Here is a 16340-nt window from a genome sequence, read left to right as displayed (position 1 = left end):
TGAACAAGGAGGCTTTAGGAAAGGTAGGGGGTGTGTGGACCAGGTGTTTACAGTGAAACATATAAGTGAACAGTATTTAGATAAGGCTAAAGAGGTCCTTGTGGCATTTATGGATTTGGAAAAGGCGTATGACAGGGTGGATAGGGGGGCAATGTGGCAGATGTTGCAAGTGTATGGTGTAGGAGGTAGGTTACTGAAAGCAGTGAAGAGTTTTTATGAGGATAGTGAGGCTCAAGTTAGAGTATGTAGGAAAGAGGGAAATTTTTTCCCAGTAAAAGTAGGCCTTAGACAAGGATGTGTGATGTCACCGTGGTTGTTTAATATATTTATAGATGGGGTTGTAAGAGAAGTAAATGCGAGGGTCTTGGCAAGAGGCGTGGAGTTAAAAGATAAAGAATCACACACAAAGTGGGAGTTGTCACAGCTGCTCTTTGCTGATGACACTGTGCTCTTGGGAGATTCTGAAGAGAAGTTGCAGAGATTGGTGGATGAATTTGGTAGGGTGTGCAAAAGAAGAAAATTAAAGGTGAATACAGGAAAGAGTAAGGTTATGAGGATAACAAAAAGATTAGGTGATGAAAGATTGAATATCAGATTGGAGGGAGAGAGTATGGAGGAGGTGAACGTATTCAGATATTTGGGAGTGGACGTGTCAGCGGATGGGTCTATGAAAGATGAGGTGAATCATAGAATTGATGAGGGAAAAAGAGTGAGTGGTGCACTTAGGAGTCTGTGGAGACAAAGAACTTTGTCCTTGGAGGCAAAGAGGGGAATGTATGAGAGTATAGTTTTACCAACGCTCTTATATGGGTGTGAAGCGTGGGTGATGAATGTTGCAGCGAGGAGAAGGCTGGAGGCAGTGGAGATGTCATGTCTGAGGGCAATGTGTGGTGTGAATATAATGCAGAGAATTCGTAGTTTGGAAGTTAGGAGGAGGTGCGGGATTACCAAAACTGTTGTCCAGAGGGCTGAGGAAGGGTTGTTGAGGTGGTTCGGACATGTAGAGAGAATGGAGCAAAACAGAATGACTTCAAGAGTGTATCAGTCTGTAGTGGAAGGAAGGCGGGGTAGGGGTCGGCCTAGGAAGGGTTGGAGGTATAATAATACTATAATAATATTATTATTATTATTATTAAACTATAATATAATAATGTACACTCATTACTTACCTTAAAATATCTGTAGTCTTAATGTAGAGTGAGAGGCGAGTAAATAAGATTAAATGAATAAATGAGAGGGGTAGAAGGTTGGCGAGTTATGTAAACAAACATTGTTGGTGGTGTTGTTGTTGCCACCCCGGACACGAATGGTTTCTATTCACTCTGTCAAGCCGACCAGAAAAACATCTCGTATTTGTTAATTTATATATTATATGTTATGTAGCATGTTCTTTATATAATTTTGAAAAAAAATCATAGATGGATTAAACAAAATGTCTACATTAACGTTTTATAAACATTTAATGCGCCTCAGTGATTATTATTGTTATAATCATTATTAATTTGGCGTCTTCAAGACGAATTACACTCTTAACCCTTTCAAGGTCCGTCCCGTAGATCTATGGCTTCACGTTGAGTGTCCAAACCGTAGATCTATGCCAAAATTCTAGTGCCGTCAAATTTAGCGCGAAAGCGCTCATAGGCCTACATGTGAGAGAACGGGTCCGCGTGGTGGGTGTGTGCCATAAACAAAAAATCTACGCGCCTGCATAGCATTGTGGGAACGCCGGCTCAGTTACCCTTGTTCACCATGCCTCGTCGCAAGGCAGTCTCACTCCACGGAAAATTGGGACTCTCCTCGTCCTATCTGATTGTTCTGACACTGATGGAAGTGGAAATGAAGACAAGTTCTTTGGCTTTGATCAGTTAGTGACTGAAAGGAATGACCAGGATATCGATAACAGTGCAGAAAACCCTGACAATCCTCAACCTTCTACCTCTGGTGTGGGCACTCCTCAGTCACGGTCAGTTGTACCTCAACGCAAGAGAAAACTATTATTTTCGCGTGGCCAGGCCTCTGACTTCAGTAATGATGATGATAGTGACGTGGATTGTGATTTTATTGCTCTTGACGATCATTCGAGTAGTGAGCATGCGCTCGGGTAGTGTACCCTATGCTGTGCCCAGGGGACGGAGTACATCCCGGAGTATATCCTGTGGCCCTACACCAGGTATAGATAGTGATAGTGAGGATGATGTGGCTACACATGGCATGGATAGACCACAGGCATCAGTGGATGGTGGTAGTGGTGATGGTAGTGGCACGGCCATGCGTGACTCACCAGCCCAGGCTGGGACCCACGCTGCTGACTCCTCAGTTCAAGGACAAAGCGGAGCGTCAGCCACCAGCCCACCACAACCCGCACAACCAGCCTATGATGTCCAGTATCCACCAGCAAACCGTATCTGGGATTGGCAGCAAAATCCCAATTTTCTTCCCAAGTCCCACCACTTTGATGACTCTCAAAGTGGAATTCTACCTACTTGTCCCCTTGGAACCATGGCCAATGAACTGGAATTCTTTGAATTATTTTTTGACCAGCCATTGTCAGGGAAAGCAATAAGGATTTTGAGTACACCATGGCAAATACGATCTATCACCGCAGTCAAGACCACACCGGTGGAAAGAGACGACTGTTGCAGAAATGTATTTGCTTTTTGCAACAATAATGCTTATGCTTTATGTCTATAAGCATAATATAAAAGCATACTGGTCCACAGATCGGCTAATTTCTACCCCGGTCTTCAGTGAAATCATCCCAGTGAACAGGTTTATCTTACTCTTACGTATGTTGCACTTCTCTGACAAAACCAGGCCTGACAGAAGTGACAGGCTATACAAGATTAGAAATGTTTTTATGTATCTCAAACAAAAGTTCCGCATGTACTTTTATCCATTCAAGAATCTTGTAATTGACGAGTCTTTGATTTTGTTCTATGGTAGGCTGTCATTCAAGCAGTATATACCAAGCAAGAGGAAACGCTTTGGTATAAAACTGTACTCTGTGACTGTGACAGTGGCCTGGTATTGGATATTGTTGTATACACGGGAAGTAAAACACTGAAAGATACCAAGATGTTATTGGGTATCTCAGGTGAAGTAGTGAGAAACATGATGGCACCTTATCTTGGTAAGGGGCATACATTATATACCAATAGCTGGTACACAAGCCCATTACTCTGTGATTTCTTGCGAGTGAACAAGACAGATGTGTGTGGCACAGTGAGTTCTAATCGTAAACATGCCCAGGCTCAACGCAGGTGTTCGTGGGGATGACGTGTAGGTGTTTACTGCCAATGACATCATGGCATTACGGTGGCATGACAAACGAGATGTCACATTGTTGACAACCATTCACCGTAATGAAATGCAAGACAGTGGCAAAGTTGATCGAGTGACTAATGAACGTATTCGAAAACCAGTGACAGCGATTGGTTATACACAAAACATGCACTTGGTTGACAAATGTGACATGCAGATTGGTTTTGTTGATTGTGTTCGTAAAAGTTACAAGTGGTACATGAAATTTTTCTTCAATCTCATGGACATTTCAATGCTCAATGCATATAATATGTACCAAATGAAGACTGGCAACAGACCACCGTATGGTGAGTTTTGTTTGTCTGTTGTCAGACACCTCATAATGAAGTACCAGGTAACAACACCTGCTACACAACAAGGTCCTCGAACTCCTCAGGATATACCCAAGCACTTGAGGAGGGAAGGTGATCATTTCATAATACAGCTTCCTTCAACTCAGAAGAGATGCATCGTCTGTGCACAAACAAAACGACGGCAACAAAGACGCAAAGACACTCGGTTTATGTGTGAGGAATGTAAGGTACCTCTGTGCATGGTGCCTTGTTTCAAGGAGTTCCACAAGCTCCAGCAGTTCTAAAACCATGTCCAGTGATTGTAAATATGTAAATATATGATAGAACATTAGTATTATACAAGATTTGTGCATGTTTATTGTAATAAACAACAGTGGTAAACAATAATATGATAAAAACTTTAGTGCGGTTATTGTGTTCAGTACAGCGAGTTTATATATATATATTATACATGTATACAGTATTGGTCTCTCAGGCCCTGATTGTTGGTAGGAAAAGAAACAAATTGGAAAAGAAAAGAAAAAACTACAAAAACTGCTAAATAAAGTAATGCGCGTATGTGGAAATCGTCGATGTTGCCGCCACCAGCTCATTTTGGACAAACTTCTCGGCACTATCTCGGTAAGTACTGATCAGAATTTTTTTTTTTGTCTTATTACCTTCACAAAAATATGCTCTTTAATTCTGTAAGAAAAAAAAATAATTTTTTTTTTCTCAAAATTTCTTGGACACTGGAGCACCACTTCAGATTTTAGCCTTGGACCCTGAAAGGGTTGATGAGTGGCTCTGAGACAGACAAGCAGACAGAAAGACAGACAGGTAGATAGAAAGACAGACATGGGTAGATAGAAAGACACACACAGGTAGACAGAAAGACACAAGTAGACAGAAGACAGACACACAGGTAGATAGAAAGACAGACACACAGGTAGACAAAGACAGACACACAGGTAGACAAACACATACAGGTAGACAGACAGATACAGATATACAGGCAGATAGATACAGACAGGTTTATGTGCAACACTGAAAACAAATAGAGAGTTCGAGAGTAAGAGCCTTTCTTGCCACAATCTCCAGTGCAAGATTCAGACTTCATCTTAGGGGCCATGGTGAAATTTACTGTCCAGTTAGTAGAGTTAATACAGTATGATGCTGCTGATAGGGCAGGGTTACTCAAACTGATGCTGCCTGCATGACACATTGCCGCCCCGAGTATTGTCAAATATTGTACAGAGGTATGCATTAGCCAGCCCAGCCCAGCTGCCATAAGTCGAGTGGACGTATGTCGAGCAGGTCGTAAGTCGGATGTTAGGTGTACTAATAATAATAGTAATAATTATAATAATGAGAGCTTCAGAATGCCGCCAACTAAGTGCACTGTATACCTCACTGTGGAAGCATTTTTGTCATGCTCTGCTTGCATTTTTACAGTTATTTTGCCAAATTTCTTTTTTTCTAACCATGGGTCCTATGTAAGTGCAAAGGACAGTGCTCAGAAGGAAAAGAGGATGATGTCTGAGGAATTAAAGCATGAAATCCTAGATAAACAAGCAAGGTGTGCGGGTTGTGGGTTCACGGGGAAGTGGGGCAAGCTCGCTCAGAACTTGGATGTTGGCTTGTAACTCAGCAAAAAATCGACTGAGTAACGGCTCGCAACTCGAAAAACTCTTACGTCGGGACCCTCGTAAGTCGAGGTTTCACTGTATTTGTATTATTTAAGCCTTTACAAAAATTTAACACTGAACAAATCATAAAAGGTTCTTTGATAATTTAACACAGCTGAACCTACTTCATGAAAGTAAAAGAAAATATACCTCGTTTACCAATAAATGAGCAATTAGTGCCACTTAACACATTAGTAGTCTGAAAGTACTTCCTGAATGTGAAAAATCTGCAAACTTTTTTTTACTGAGATTAAAACAGATTTGTAAAATGTATACAGTGGTACCTCAGTACTCAAACTTAATATGTTCCAGAAGGCTATTCAAGTCATGATCCATTTGAGTATCAAACGAATTCTTCCCAACCAATTTTCATTTTGGTTGGCTGTTATTACTAATCTTCGTAGGCCCCATGGTGACTTATTTATACAAATATAAAAAGACCAAAAAAAAAAAAAAAAAAAAAAAAAAAGTTTACAGCGAAGTTCTGGCAGGTCACATTTGTTGTTTGTTTGGTTGAGTGCCGAGCCTTGTTCGAGTGGGGAGCTGTTCGAGTGCCAAGGTTCCACTGTACCTCGTTTCTTGCAGCCTAAAATACTTACACTAAGGCAAAAAATAAAATTTCTTGCAAAGTTATAAATACTATTTTAAATACTGAAATTACTTACAATTTGAATGCCAACTTGATAAACAGTCTTGAATGAGAATCTCTTGCTGTGTTGCTCCAAAATCTTTTGAAGGTCACGACCAAATCGTTCCATTACCATAAATCTGTATCTTTCTTTGTTGTATTCAAATGAACCAGATCCTAAGTATTTTGGCATACCCAGTCGTTTCAGCTTTCTTTCTTTCTTCCACGTTTCAATATGTTCAGGCCTAGCAATTCGCATGTAACAGTGCATTTCAGCAAACAGAGGTCCATTCCTGTGTGGTTCTACTTTGATGACATAATCAGCAGAATTACTCACAGGCTTATCAATTTCACAAGAAGCCAAATAGATTTCTCCAAATCCACCAACACCTGAGAAAACATAAGAAAAAAAATTACAAAAGAAATGGGGTAACTATATGACATTTCTCTAATAGTTCATATGTTCATCTGCATGCCTTATCAAAGTCAAATATTCCTACATGTCAAATAATACAGTATTGTGCCTTTACCCAAAAGTACTATTTGTACAGTTCTATATCACTTTAAACTTTTCACTGTCCAGATCCCTGAAATTAATATTGCTCAGTGTCCACATTTATATAATATACAGATATAAAAGATAATAATATATAATATATAGATATAAAGAGAGAGGTTAAGAGAGTGGTGAAGCAATGTAAAAAGAGAGCAAATGAGAGAGTGGGTGAGATGTTATCAACAAATTTTGTTGAAAATAAAAAAGTTTTGGAGTGAGATTAACAAGTTAAGAAAGCCTAGAGAACAAATGGATTTGTCAGTTAAAAATAGGAGAGGAGGGTTATTAAATGGAGAGTTAGAGGTATTGGGAAGATGGAGGGAATATTTTGAGGAATTGTTAAATGTTGATGAAGATAGGGAAGCTGTGATTTCGTGTATAGGACAAGGAGGAATAACATCTTGTAGGAGTGAGGAAGAGCCAGTTGTGAGTGTGGGGGAAGTTCGTGAGGCAGTAGGTAAAATGAAAGGGGGTAAGGCAGCCGGGATTGATGGGATAAAGATAGAAATGTTAAAAGCAGGTGGGGATATAGTTTTGGAGTGCTTGGTGCAATTATTTAATAAATGTATGGAAGAGGGTAAGGTACCTAGGGATTGGCAGAGAGCATGCATAGTTCCTTTGTATAAAGGCAAAGGGGATAAAAGAGAGTGCAAAAATTATAGGGGGATAAGTCTGCTGAGTATACCTGGTAAAGTGTATGGTAGAGTTATTATTGAAAGAATTAAGAGTAAGATGGAGAATAGGATAGCAGATGAACAAGGAGGCTTTAGGAAAGGTAGGGGGTGTGTGGACCAGGTGTTTACAGTGAAACATATAAGTGAACAGTATTTAGATAAGGCTAAAGAGGTCTTTGTGGCATTTATGGATTTGGAAAAGGCGTATGACAGGGTGGATAGGGGGGCAATGTGGCAGATGTTGCAAGTGTATGGTGTAGGAGGTAGGTTACTGAAAGCAGTGAAGAGTTTTTACGGGGATAGTGAGGCTCAAGTTAGAGTATGTAGGAAAGAGGAATTATTTCCAAGTAAAAGTAGGCCTTAGACAAGGATGTGTGATGTCACCGTGGTTGTTTAATATATTTATAGATGGGGTTGTAAGAGAAGTAAATGCGAGGGTCTTGGCAAGAGGCGTGGAGTTAAAAGATAAAGAATCACAAACAAAGTGGGAGTTGTCACAGCTGCTCTTTGCTGATGACACTGTGCTCTTGGGAGATTCTGAAGAGAAGTTGCAAAGATTGGTGGATGAATTTGGTAGGGTGTGCAAAAGAAGAAAATTAAAGGTGAATACAGGAAAGAGTAAGGCTATGAGGATAACAAAAAGATTAGGTGATGAAAGATTGAATATCAGATTGGAGGGAGAGAGTATGGAGGAGGTGAATGTATTCAGATATTTGGGAGTGGACGTGTCAGCGGATGGGTCTATGAAAGATGAGGTGAATCATAGAATTGATGAGGGGAAAAGAGTGAGTGGTGCACTTAGGAGTCTGTGGAGACAAAGAACTTTGTCCTTGGAGGCAAAGAGGGAAATGTATGAGAGTATAGTTTTACCAACGCTCTTATATGGGTGTGAAGCATGGGTGATGAATGTTGCAGCGAGGAGAAGGCTGGAGGCAGTGGAGATGTCATGTCTGAGGGCAATGTGTGGTGTTAATATAATGCAGAGAATTCGTAGTTTGGAAGTTAGGAGGAGGTGCGGGATTACCAAAACTGTTGTCCAGAGGGCTGAGGAAGGGTTGTTGAGGTGGTTCGGACATGTAGAGAGAATGGAGCGAAACAGAATGACTTGAAGAGTGTATCAGTCTGTAGTGGAAGGAAGGCGGGGTAGGGGTCGGCCTAGGAAAGGTTGGAGGGGGTAAAGGAGGTTTTGTGTGAGAGGGGCTTGGACTTCCAGCAGGCATGCGTGAGCGTGTTTGATAGGAGTGAATGGAGACAAATAGTTTTTAATACTTGACGTGCTGTTGGAGAGTGAGCAAAGTAACATTTATGAAGGGGTTCAGGGAAACCGGCAGGCCGGACTTGAGTCCTGGAGATGGGAAGTACAGTGCCTGCACTCTGAAGGAGGGGTGTTAATGTTGCAGTTTAAAAACTGTAGTGTAAAGCACCCTTCTGGCAAGACAGTGATGGAGTGAATGATGGTGAAAGTTTTTCTTTTTCGGGCCACCCTGCCTTGGTGGGAATCGGCCAGTGTGATAAAAAAAAAATAAAAAAAAAAACAGATATAAAAAACTGAAATGGCCGAGAATCTTTGCCTGAAGGTAATAATGCAAAAACTGAAAAATTTGATGACAAACTTAAAAAAATTATGCATGTGAATGGTTACAGGTCTGGGTGTAATTTATGCAATGGCAATTTTGCTCAATTTAGTCCTATTATAAGCCAATTCCATTCCTCCATTCAAAGAAACCACCATTCAGCTACTACAGCTATACTATAAAGTGAATAGAAGTAGGTAATTTTGCCAACTTTACACAAAATTAAAAAAAAAAAAAAATCCAGTTTAAAAACAGTCCAAAATAAATAATACAGACATTCCAGGCACAAACATCACTGTTCATTAATCACACCCCCAGGTTCTTCTATATTACGCTTACCTTCCATTTTGAATTCATAATCACACAAACTTAGAGATTTACCCTATTTCTCAGATAATAAAACAGAACAAGGAATGACTGGTCATGCTTTATGGTATCCCAATAATTGAACCAAACTTATTAAAAAAACATAAAACAGACCTGGGGGTATATTGGGGGCCTTAGCCATCCTCTGAAAAATCAGAAAATATTTAAAATTTCTGCTAATTAAGCCTAATTTTAAGCTACTTTCACTGCTGAACCCAACCAAAATCTTCTCTATTTCAGTAGTATATCTTCCATTCTATCAAATACCAAGATACAGTCAATAAAACCATAAAAAACATTCTAGAAAACACCTCAAAGTCAGGAGGAGCACGATTTACTCTTTATACTGTGCACACTCAGTGCATAGACCCATTCTTTCATATCTAGGCCAAAATTTACCATTCCCAGCTTATCTGAGGGATCTATGTGCAGGACTAGGCCCAGACTCATGGAACTCTGTGTTCATCAAGAACTGTTAGAAGCCCCTGTCACTTACCTTCAGCATTCTTTGGAGAGGGAGCATGGATACAGAGGTCATCCCACAAAAACAACAGACATAGCCCCACTCTACAAAGGTGGCAGTAAAGCAATTGCAAAAAAACTACAGACCGATAGCACTAACATCCTATATCGTAAAAATCTTTGAAAGGGTTTTAAGAAGCAAGATTGCCAACCACCTAGATACCTATCAATTACACAACCCAGGGTAACACGGGTTTAGAGCAAGTTGCTCCTGCCTGTCCCAGCTACTGGATCACTATGACAAGGTCCTGGATGCTGTAGAGGATAAACTGCAGACGTAGTATACACAGACTTTTGCAAAAGCCTTCGACAAGTCTGACCACGGTGTAATAGCGCACAAAATGCATGATAAAGGAATAACAGGGAAAGTTAGTTGATGGATCAATAACTTCCTGACAAATAGAACACAGAGTAATAGTAAACAGAGTAAAGTCCGAAGTAGCTATGGTGAAAAGCTCTGTTCCACAAGGCAGAGTACTCCTCCCATCCTATTCCTCATCCTCTTATGTGACACAGAGACACGCAAGCCATAGCTCTTTGTCTTCCTTTGTGGATGATGCCTGAATTGCCATGACAGTGTCCTCCATTGAAGACACTGCAAGACTCCAAGCAGACATCAAACAAATCTTCAAATGGGCCACTCAAACCAATATGAAGTTCAATGAAGAGAAATTTCAACTACTCAGATATGGAAATCTTGAGGAAATTAAAATTGTATCAGGGTACATGACAAATTCTAACCATACAATAGAGTGAAAAAGTATTGTGAAGGACCTGGGAGTGATAATGTCAGAGGATCTCGCCTTCAAAGACCACATTAATGTATTTACTGCATCTGCTAGGAAAATGACAGGATGGATAATGAGAACTTTCAAAACTAGGGACACCAAGCCCATGATGATTCTCTTCAATTCACTTGTTCTCTCTAGGCTGGAATACTGTTGTACATTAACTACCTCTTCAAGGCAGGTGAAATTGCTGACCTGAAGAATGTACAAAGAACTTTCACGGCACACGTAAGTACAATAAGGCACCTAAATTACTGGGAACGGTTAAGTCCCTTGATTTGTATTCAATGTAACCCAGCCAAGAGATATACACAATAATATACACTTGGAAAATCCTAGAGGGATTGGTACCCAACTTGCAATCAAAAATCACTCCCCATGAAAGCAAAAGACTCGGCAAGAGATGCAACATTTCTCCAGTGAAAAGAAAGGGGCACCACAAGTACACTGAGAGATATCACAACAAGTGTCAGGGGGCCAAGACTATTCAACTGCCTCCCAGCATACACAAGGGGGATTACCAATAGAACCCTGGCCATCTTCAAGAAGGCACTGGACAGGCACCTAAAGTCAGTACCTGACCAGCCGGGCTGTGGTTCATATGTCAGTTTGCATGCCGCCAGTAGTAACAGCCTGGTTGATCAGACCCTGATCCACCACAAGGCCTGGTCTCAGATGAAGCCACAGGGGCGTTGACCCCCAAACCTTCTCCAGGTATACTCCAGGTATCAATAACATACATCTATGTGACAGCCCCTTCCCTTCTCAAGTATGAAATTTCCAAGCAGTAAAATACTGCAAGAGTCATGCTACTTAACAAGCATACAAGGAACCTAAATTCTTACTACTGGATTACTCATCAAGAAAATCTTATGACATGGTTACCTGGTATTTGTAATATGACTTGTATCTTCTGACACAATGGCCTAAAGTGACCTTAACCCTTACACTGTTTTGGACGTATATATACGTCTTACAAACCAATGTTTCCGACGTATTAATACGTGTAAATTCTAGCGGCTTCAAATCAAGTGGGAGAAAGCTGGTACGCCCACATGTGAGAGAATGGGTCTATGTGGTCAGTGTGTGCAGTTTAAAAAAAATCGGGGAGCCAGTGGTGCATTGTGGAAACGCCATTTCAGTAGTCCTTGTTCAGCATCCCTAGCAGTAAGAAATATGGCAAGAAATATCTGACTCCAGAGAATCTGGGACTTCTATCTTCTCAAGTGATAGCTCTAACACAGATGGAAGTGTCTCTTAAGATGAATATCATGGTTTTGAGGAGTTTGTGACCGAAAGCAATGCACAAAACACCAGAAGGAAGAAAAAAGAAAAGAAAGAAAGTAGGTAAGTATACCTACTTTCAATAGAACTAATAGCTTCTGGTAGGTAGGTAGGTAGGTAGGTAGGTGCATGCATGCCCCTCTCTCTCTCTCTCTCTTTCTCTCTCTCTCTCTCTCTCTCTCTATCACACACACACACACCAATCTTCCAGAAGCAAATAGCAGTTTTTTGAAAGTATCCAGTGACTATATGTGTGTATATATATTATAGAACAATAGTAGTAAACCATTTTTTGTTCTGGTTTGTGTAAACAAGTTTTGTAAACAAATATTTTTTAAAAAATAACAACATTAAAGAACTTAGAGAAATGGGTTGAAATGGTTTTTCATTGCATATTTCGACGATTTAGAGCATTTTGAATGCTTTTCTGACAATCATGGCCGAGCGAATGTAGATAACCACTGCAGTCTGCCAGCCGAGTTCATATTCTGCGGCACTATGGTGCTGCCATCTCTAGGCCTGCCTAGCTCAGTGGAATGTTATACCTATGTTTGTGCAGTTATTGTGTTGCATATAACGAGTGCATATATGTACCTTACTTTGGTCTCACAGGCCACGTAAGTTACTTGGAAAAAAAATATTGGAAAATACAAGATACCTTCTAATGGGAGTAAGTACAAGTGTACCAGGTGAGCGGCATTTGCCGCTGTTGCCATACATGGCTAATTTTCTGCCAATTTTATGCCCCTGTATCTCGGTAATTACCAATTGCAAAAAAAAAAAAAAAAAAAAAAAAGGGGGGGGGGGGGGGGGGGCTTAAAACATTATTTAGCAAATTAATCCTAACATTTTGGCAAGAATTTGTTTTTTTTTTTTTCAAATATTTTGCAACATAGGAAGACAGTTTCAGAATTGGGCTTGTGACAGTGAAAGGGTTAATCATTCCAGTAACAGAATGAAAGAGACTTAAGCCCATAGCATCCAAGTCCTAAAATTCAAAGGCTGTATTAGCAAACTATTCTAAGCTAATAAGGAAAACTGTAAACAGAGAAAAGGACATTAATGAGAATATACTTAGGTCATTTTTATATAACTGAACAGTTATAGTTTCTGACTGTGCTGAAGAAGAAATCAAATGAAGATCAGAAACGGACAGAGGAAAATCACATTACCAAAATAACTGGGTGTACAAAGAATTGCAGTATTCAAAACCATATAGCGGGATACAGAGGAGTTGAAAAATAACACTGGTCAACAACCAAAATGTTTCCAAGACCAGAGTAGCAATTTTCAACTAATTTTAGGTCATTGATAATGAATATCATGGTTAAAATTGTTTGTTAGCTCTACTTTTCAATATACACTTGTGTTACACAGGCTCCAACAGGCTTGCAGCAGTGTGTTTCTTACCACGCTCACAGTCTCATTGCCTCTCATTATTGTTTCAGCACTCATAGGTGGTGGATGTGCTGTGAAAGTTTATATTTTGAGGTGAAATGTAGGTAATTTTATTAGCCAAACACTTCTTTAAACTTGTAATAATCACTGAGCAAGCTATTGATATGCATGTGAGGCATATTAATTTTATTTTCCTACTGAATGATATAAATACTTCTGCTTAGCTGTCATGCTGTGTATTATAATGATAAATTAATGAATAAATTTTTTGTTTATCTTCTAACTGTTTGTTGTTTTCTTCTTTCAGATGCCTCGTACTTGTGTGAATAGGGGAGACAACTTCTGATACATTTGTGGTGAGGTGACGTTTACATAACAGAAGCACCGTATAACTGCTATGGCTAGAAAGGCATATCACCTATATTTTGGATGCAAGATTAGTGACCAGGATAAGAACTGGGCTCCACCCATATGCTGCAACAATTGTACTACTAACCTTCCCCAATGGTTGAACAGGAAGAGGAAAGCAATGCCTTTTGCTGTGCCAATGACATGGCGAGAGCCAACAGACCATACCAAAAATTTTTATTTCTACATGTTACCTCCAGAACAAAAGGGCTTGTCAAAGAAAAAAAAAAAAGGGGGTCCATCGAATATCCAAACATTCCATCAGCTATTCGCCCAGTTCCACATGGAAAAGGTCGACCTGTTCCTGATGCACCAACTTCAGTATCCTTCGAGTCAGATGAAGAAAGTGGTGAGGAGGAAGAAGAGAAAGATGACAGTGCTGGATTACAGTGACCGAAACTTTGATGAAGCTCACTCCTCAAGGCCATATCTTGTAACAAAAGGGAAACTCCATGACTTTGTCAGGGATCTGCAACTACTCAAAAATAAGGCAGAGTTGCTAGGCTCTCATCTTCAACAGTGAAACCTCACAGCAGCTTATGTGAAGATTTCAAAATTTCATTACCTTCCTCAACAGTTCAACGATTTCTTTGTAATGGAAGGTGATTTAGTGGCCTGCAACAATATTAATTGTCTGATTGAAGCACTTGGCATCGACTACGAACCCAGCCACTGGAGGCTGTTCTTACATTCATCAGAAATGAGTCTGAAAGGTGTCTTGCTGCATAACAGCAATAGTAGACTATTAATTCCTGTAGGCTATGCACCACATATGAAAGAAACTTGTGAGAATATAAAGCATATGTTGCAATGCATGAAATATGAACATCAATGGCACCTCTATGGTGACTTAACCCTTTCAGGGCCACCAGGCCCTCTCCGAGACTTGTTCTCAGGGTCGCCAAATTTAAAAAAAAATTATTTTTTCTTATGAAAAGATAGAGAATCTTTTCCCGATCATAATGACACCAAAATTATGAAATTTGATGGAAAACTTACAGAATTATGCTCACGGGAAGTTAGCGGTCTCGACAATGCTTATGCATCGGCGATTTTGCCTACTTTGAGCCCTATTTTCTGCCAATTCCAGTGTACTAGTCGACAAAAATCATTACTATTTCGCTAGAACTCCATTTTTTCTATCGAATGAGTACAAGAAACCACCCATTTACCGGTTTTAACTATCCAATAAAGTGGTCAGATTTTAGCAATTTTGCCAATTTCACACAAATTTCAAAAGATACCAATTTCCGAATAGGGTCCAGAATAAACAAGAAAGACATTCCTGGCACTAAAGTAACATTTCCTCTGTTCATTAGTCACATCCCAACGCCCCTCTTACATTCTTTTGCTTTCCGCTTTGAATTTTTATTCTCACAAAAAATAGAAGATTTACTGCTATGCAGACTACTGCATTAGTGTAGAAATGGTATAAATAATATCAGCGCACTTGTGAAAGAATATTAGACTTGCCAGTTGATGTGTATTGGAAGCATACCATGATTTGTTTACTTTTGAACTTTGGTAAAAATCGAACATTTCGGCTCAATTTCAAGGTACTTTTCATTGTAAAACCAGTCAAAATCATCTCAATTTCTGTAATATGTATTCCATTCTATAAAATGAGACCAGGAAAACTAGAATACAACAATAAATACCATACAAAAATACAGTGCAAAGTCGCTGTTTTAATCCAAAAACAGTTTTTTTTTCCTCATCACGCACTGTGCTGCAGGATTTTTTTTATACTGCGTACACTGACCACATAGACCCATTCTTTCATACATAGGCCTACAAGCTTTCTCTCACTAGATTTGAAGGAGCTAGAATTTAGGCGTAGTAGTACGTCAAAAACCCTGGTGCATAAGCCGTACTAGTAATTCCGAAACCCTGAAAAGGTTAAAGGCTGTTACTCTTGTGATGGGCTTGCAGGATGGATACATCAAGTACTGCTGCTTTCTATGTGAATGGGATCCATGCAAGAGGTTCCCACTATATCAAGAGAGACTGGCCACCTTGTCAATCACTAGAGCCTGAGATGAAAAATGTTCACCATCCACCTCTCATTGAACCAAACAAAATTTTGTTACCACCACTACACAAATTGGGGCTCATAAAAAACTTGGTAAAAGCTATAGGCACATCCAGTCAGGGATACAAGTATTGAACATCAAAATTCCCCTCACTGAGCGACGCTATGATAAGAGAGGGAGTCTTCAATGGTCCTCAAATTCGAGAGCTTCTTAAAGATGGTGATTTTGAATCAGACCTTCATGGGGAGGAGAAAGCCGTTTCGGAAATTGGCGGTTTCTTGTACTCAATTGATAGAACAAACGGAGTTCTAGCGAAATAGCTACGAGTCTGGTCGATTGGAACAAAGAAACTGGCCGAAAATAGGGCTCAGTGGGTGAAATCCCTGATGTACATATATCGCCGAGACCGCTAACTTCGCGAGAGCGTAAGTTTATAAGCCTTCCATCAAATTTCATACTTTTGGTGTCATTACCATAGGGAAAAAGATTCTCCGTCATTTCATAAGAATTTTTTTTTTTTTTTTTTTTTACACAATTCTTTGACACAGAGCAAGTTTGTGAGCAGGGGTCTCGACAGTGAAATGTTTAACACTTTCAGGGTTTCCAACGTACTAGTACAGCTTATGCACCAGGGTTATTGACGTACTAGTACGCGTAAATTCTAGCGCCTTCAAATCTAGCGAGAGAAAGCTGGTAGGCCTACATATGAAAGAATGGGTCTATGTGGTCAGTGTGCATAGTATAAAAAAAAATCCTGTAGCACACAGTGCGTAACGAGAAAAAAAAATGACCGTGTTTTTGGTGTAAAACAGTGACTTTACAGTGTAT

At 39.9% G+C, this 16340-nt stretch overlaps 1 protein-coding gene across 10 annotated transcripts in view; it reads right to left on the bottom strand.

Annotated features, from left to right (window-relative positions):
- Positions 1-16340, bottom strand: part of LOC128693462 (serine/threonine-protein kinase VRK1) — a 285870-nt gene that overhangs the window by 156897 nt on the left and 112633 nt on the right. For all 10 annotated transcript variants that reach the window (XM_070097347.1, XM_070097350.1, XM_070097351.1 and 7 more), the window contains exon 3: positions 5947-6299. In XM_070097347.1, the coding sequence (XP_069953448.1) occupies positions 5947-6299 (353 nt within the window). The remainder of the gene's footprint in view (positions 1-5946; positions 6300-16340) is intronic.

Source organism: Cherax quadricarinatus, chromosome 57 (assembly GCF_038502225.1).
Source record: "Cherax quadricarinatus isolate ZL_2023a chromosome 57, ASM3850222v1, whole genome shotgun sequence".
NCBI lineage: Eukaryota > Metazoa > Arthropoda > Malacostraca > Decapoda > Parastacidae > Cherax > Cherax quadricarinatus.
This window is presented reverse-complemented; position numbering and strand designations above follow the sequence as displayed.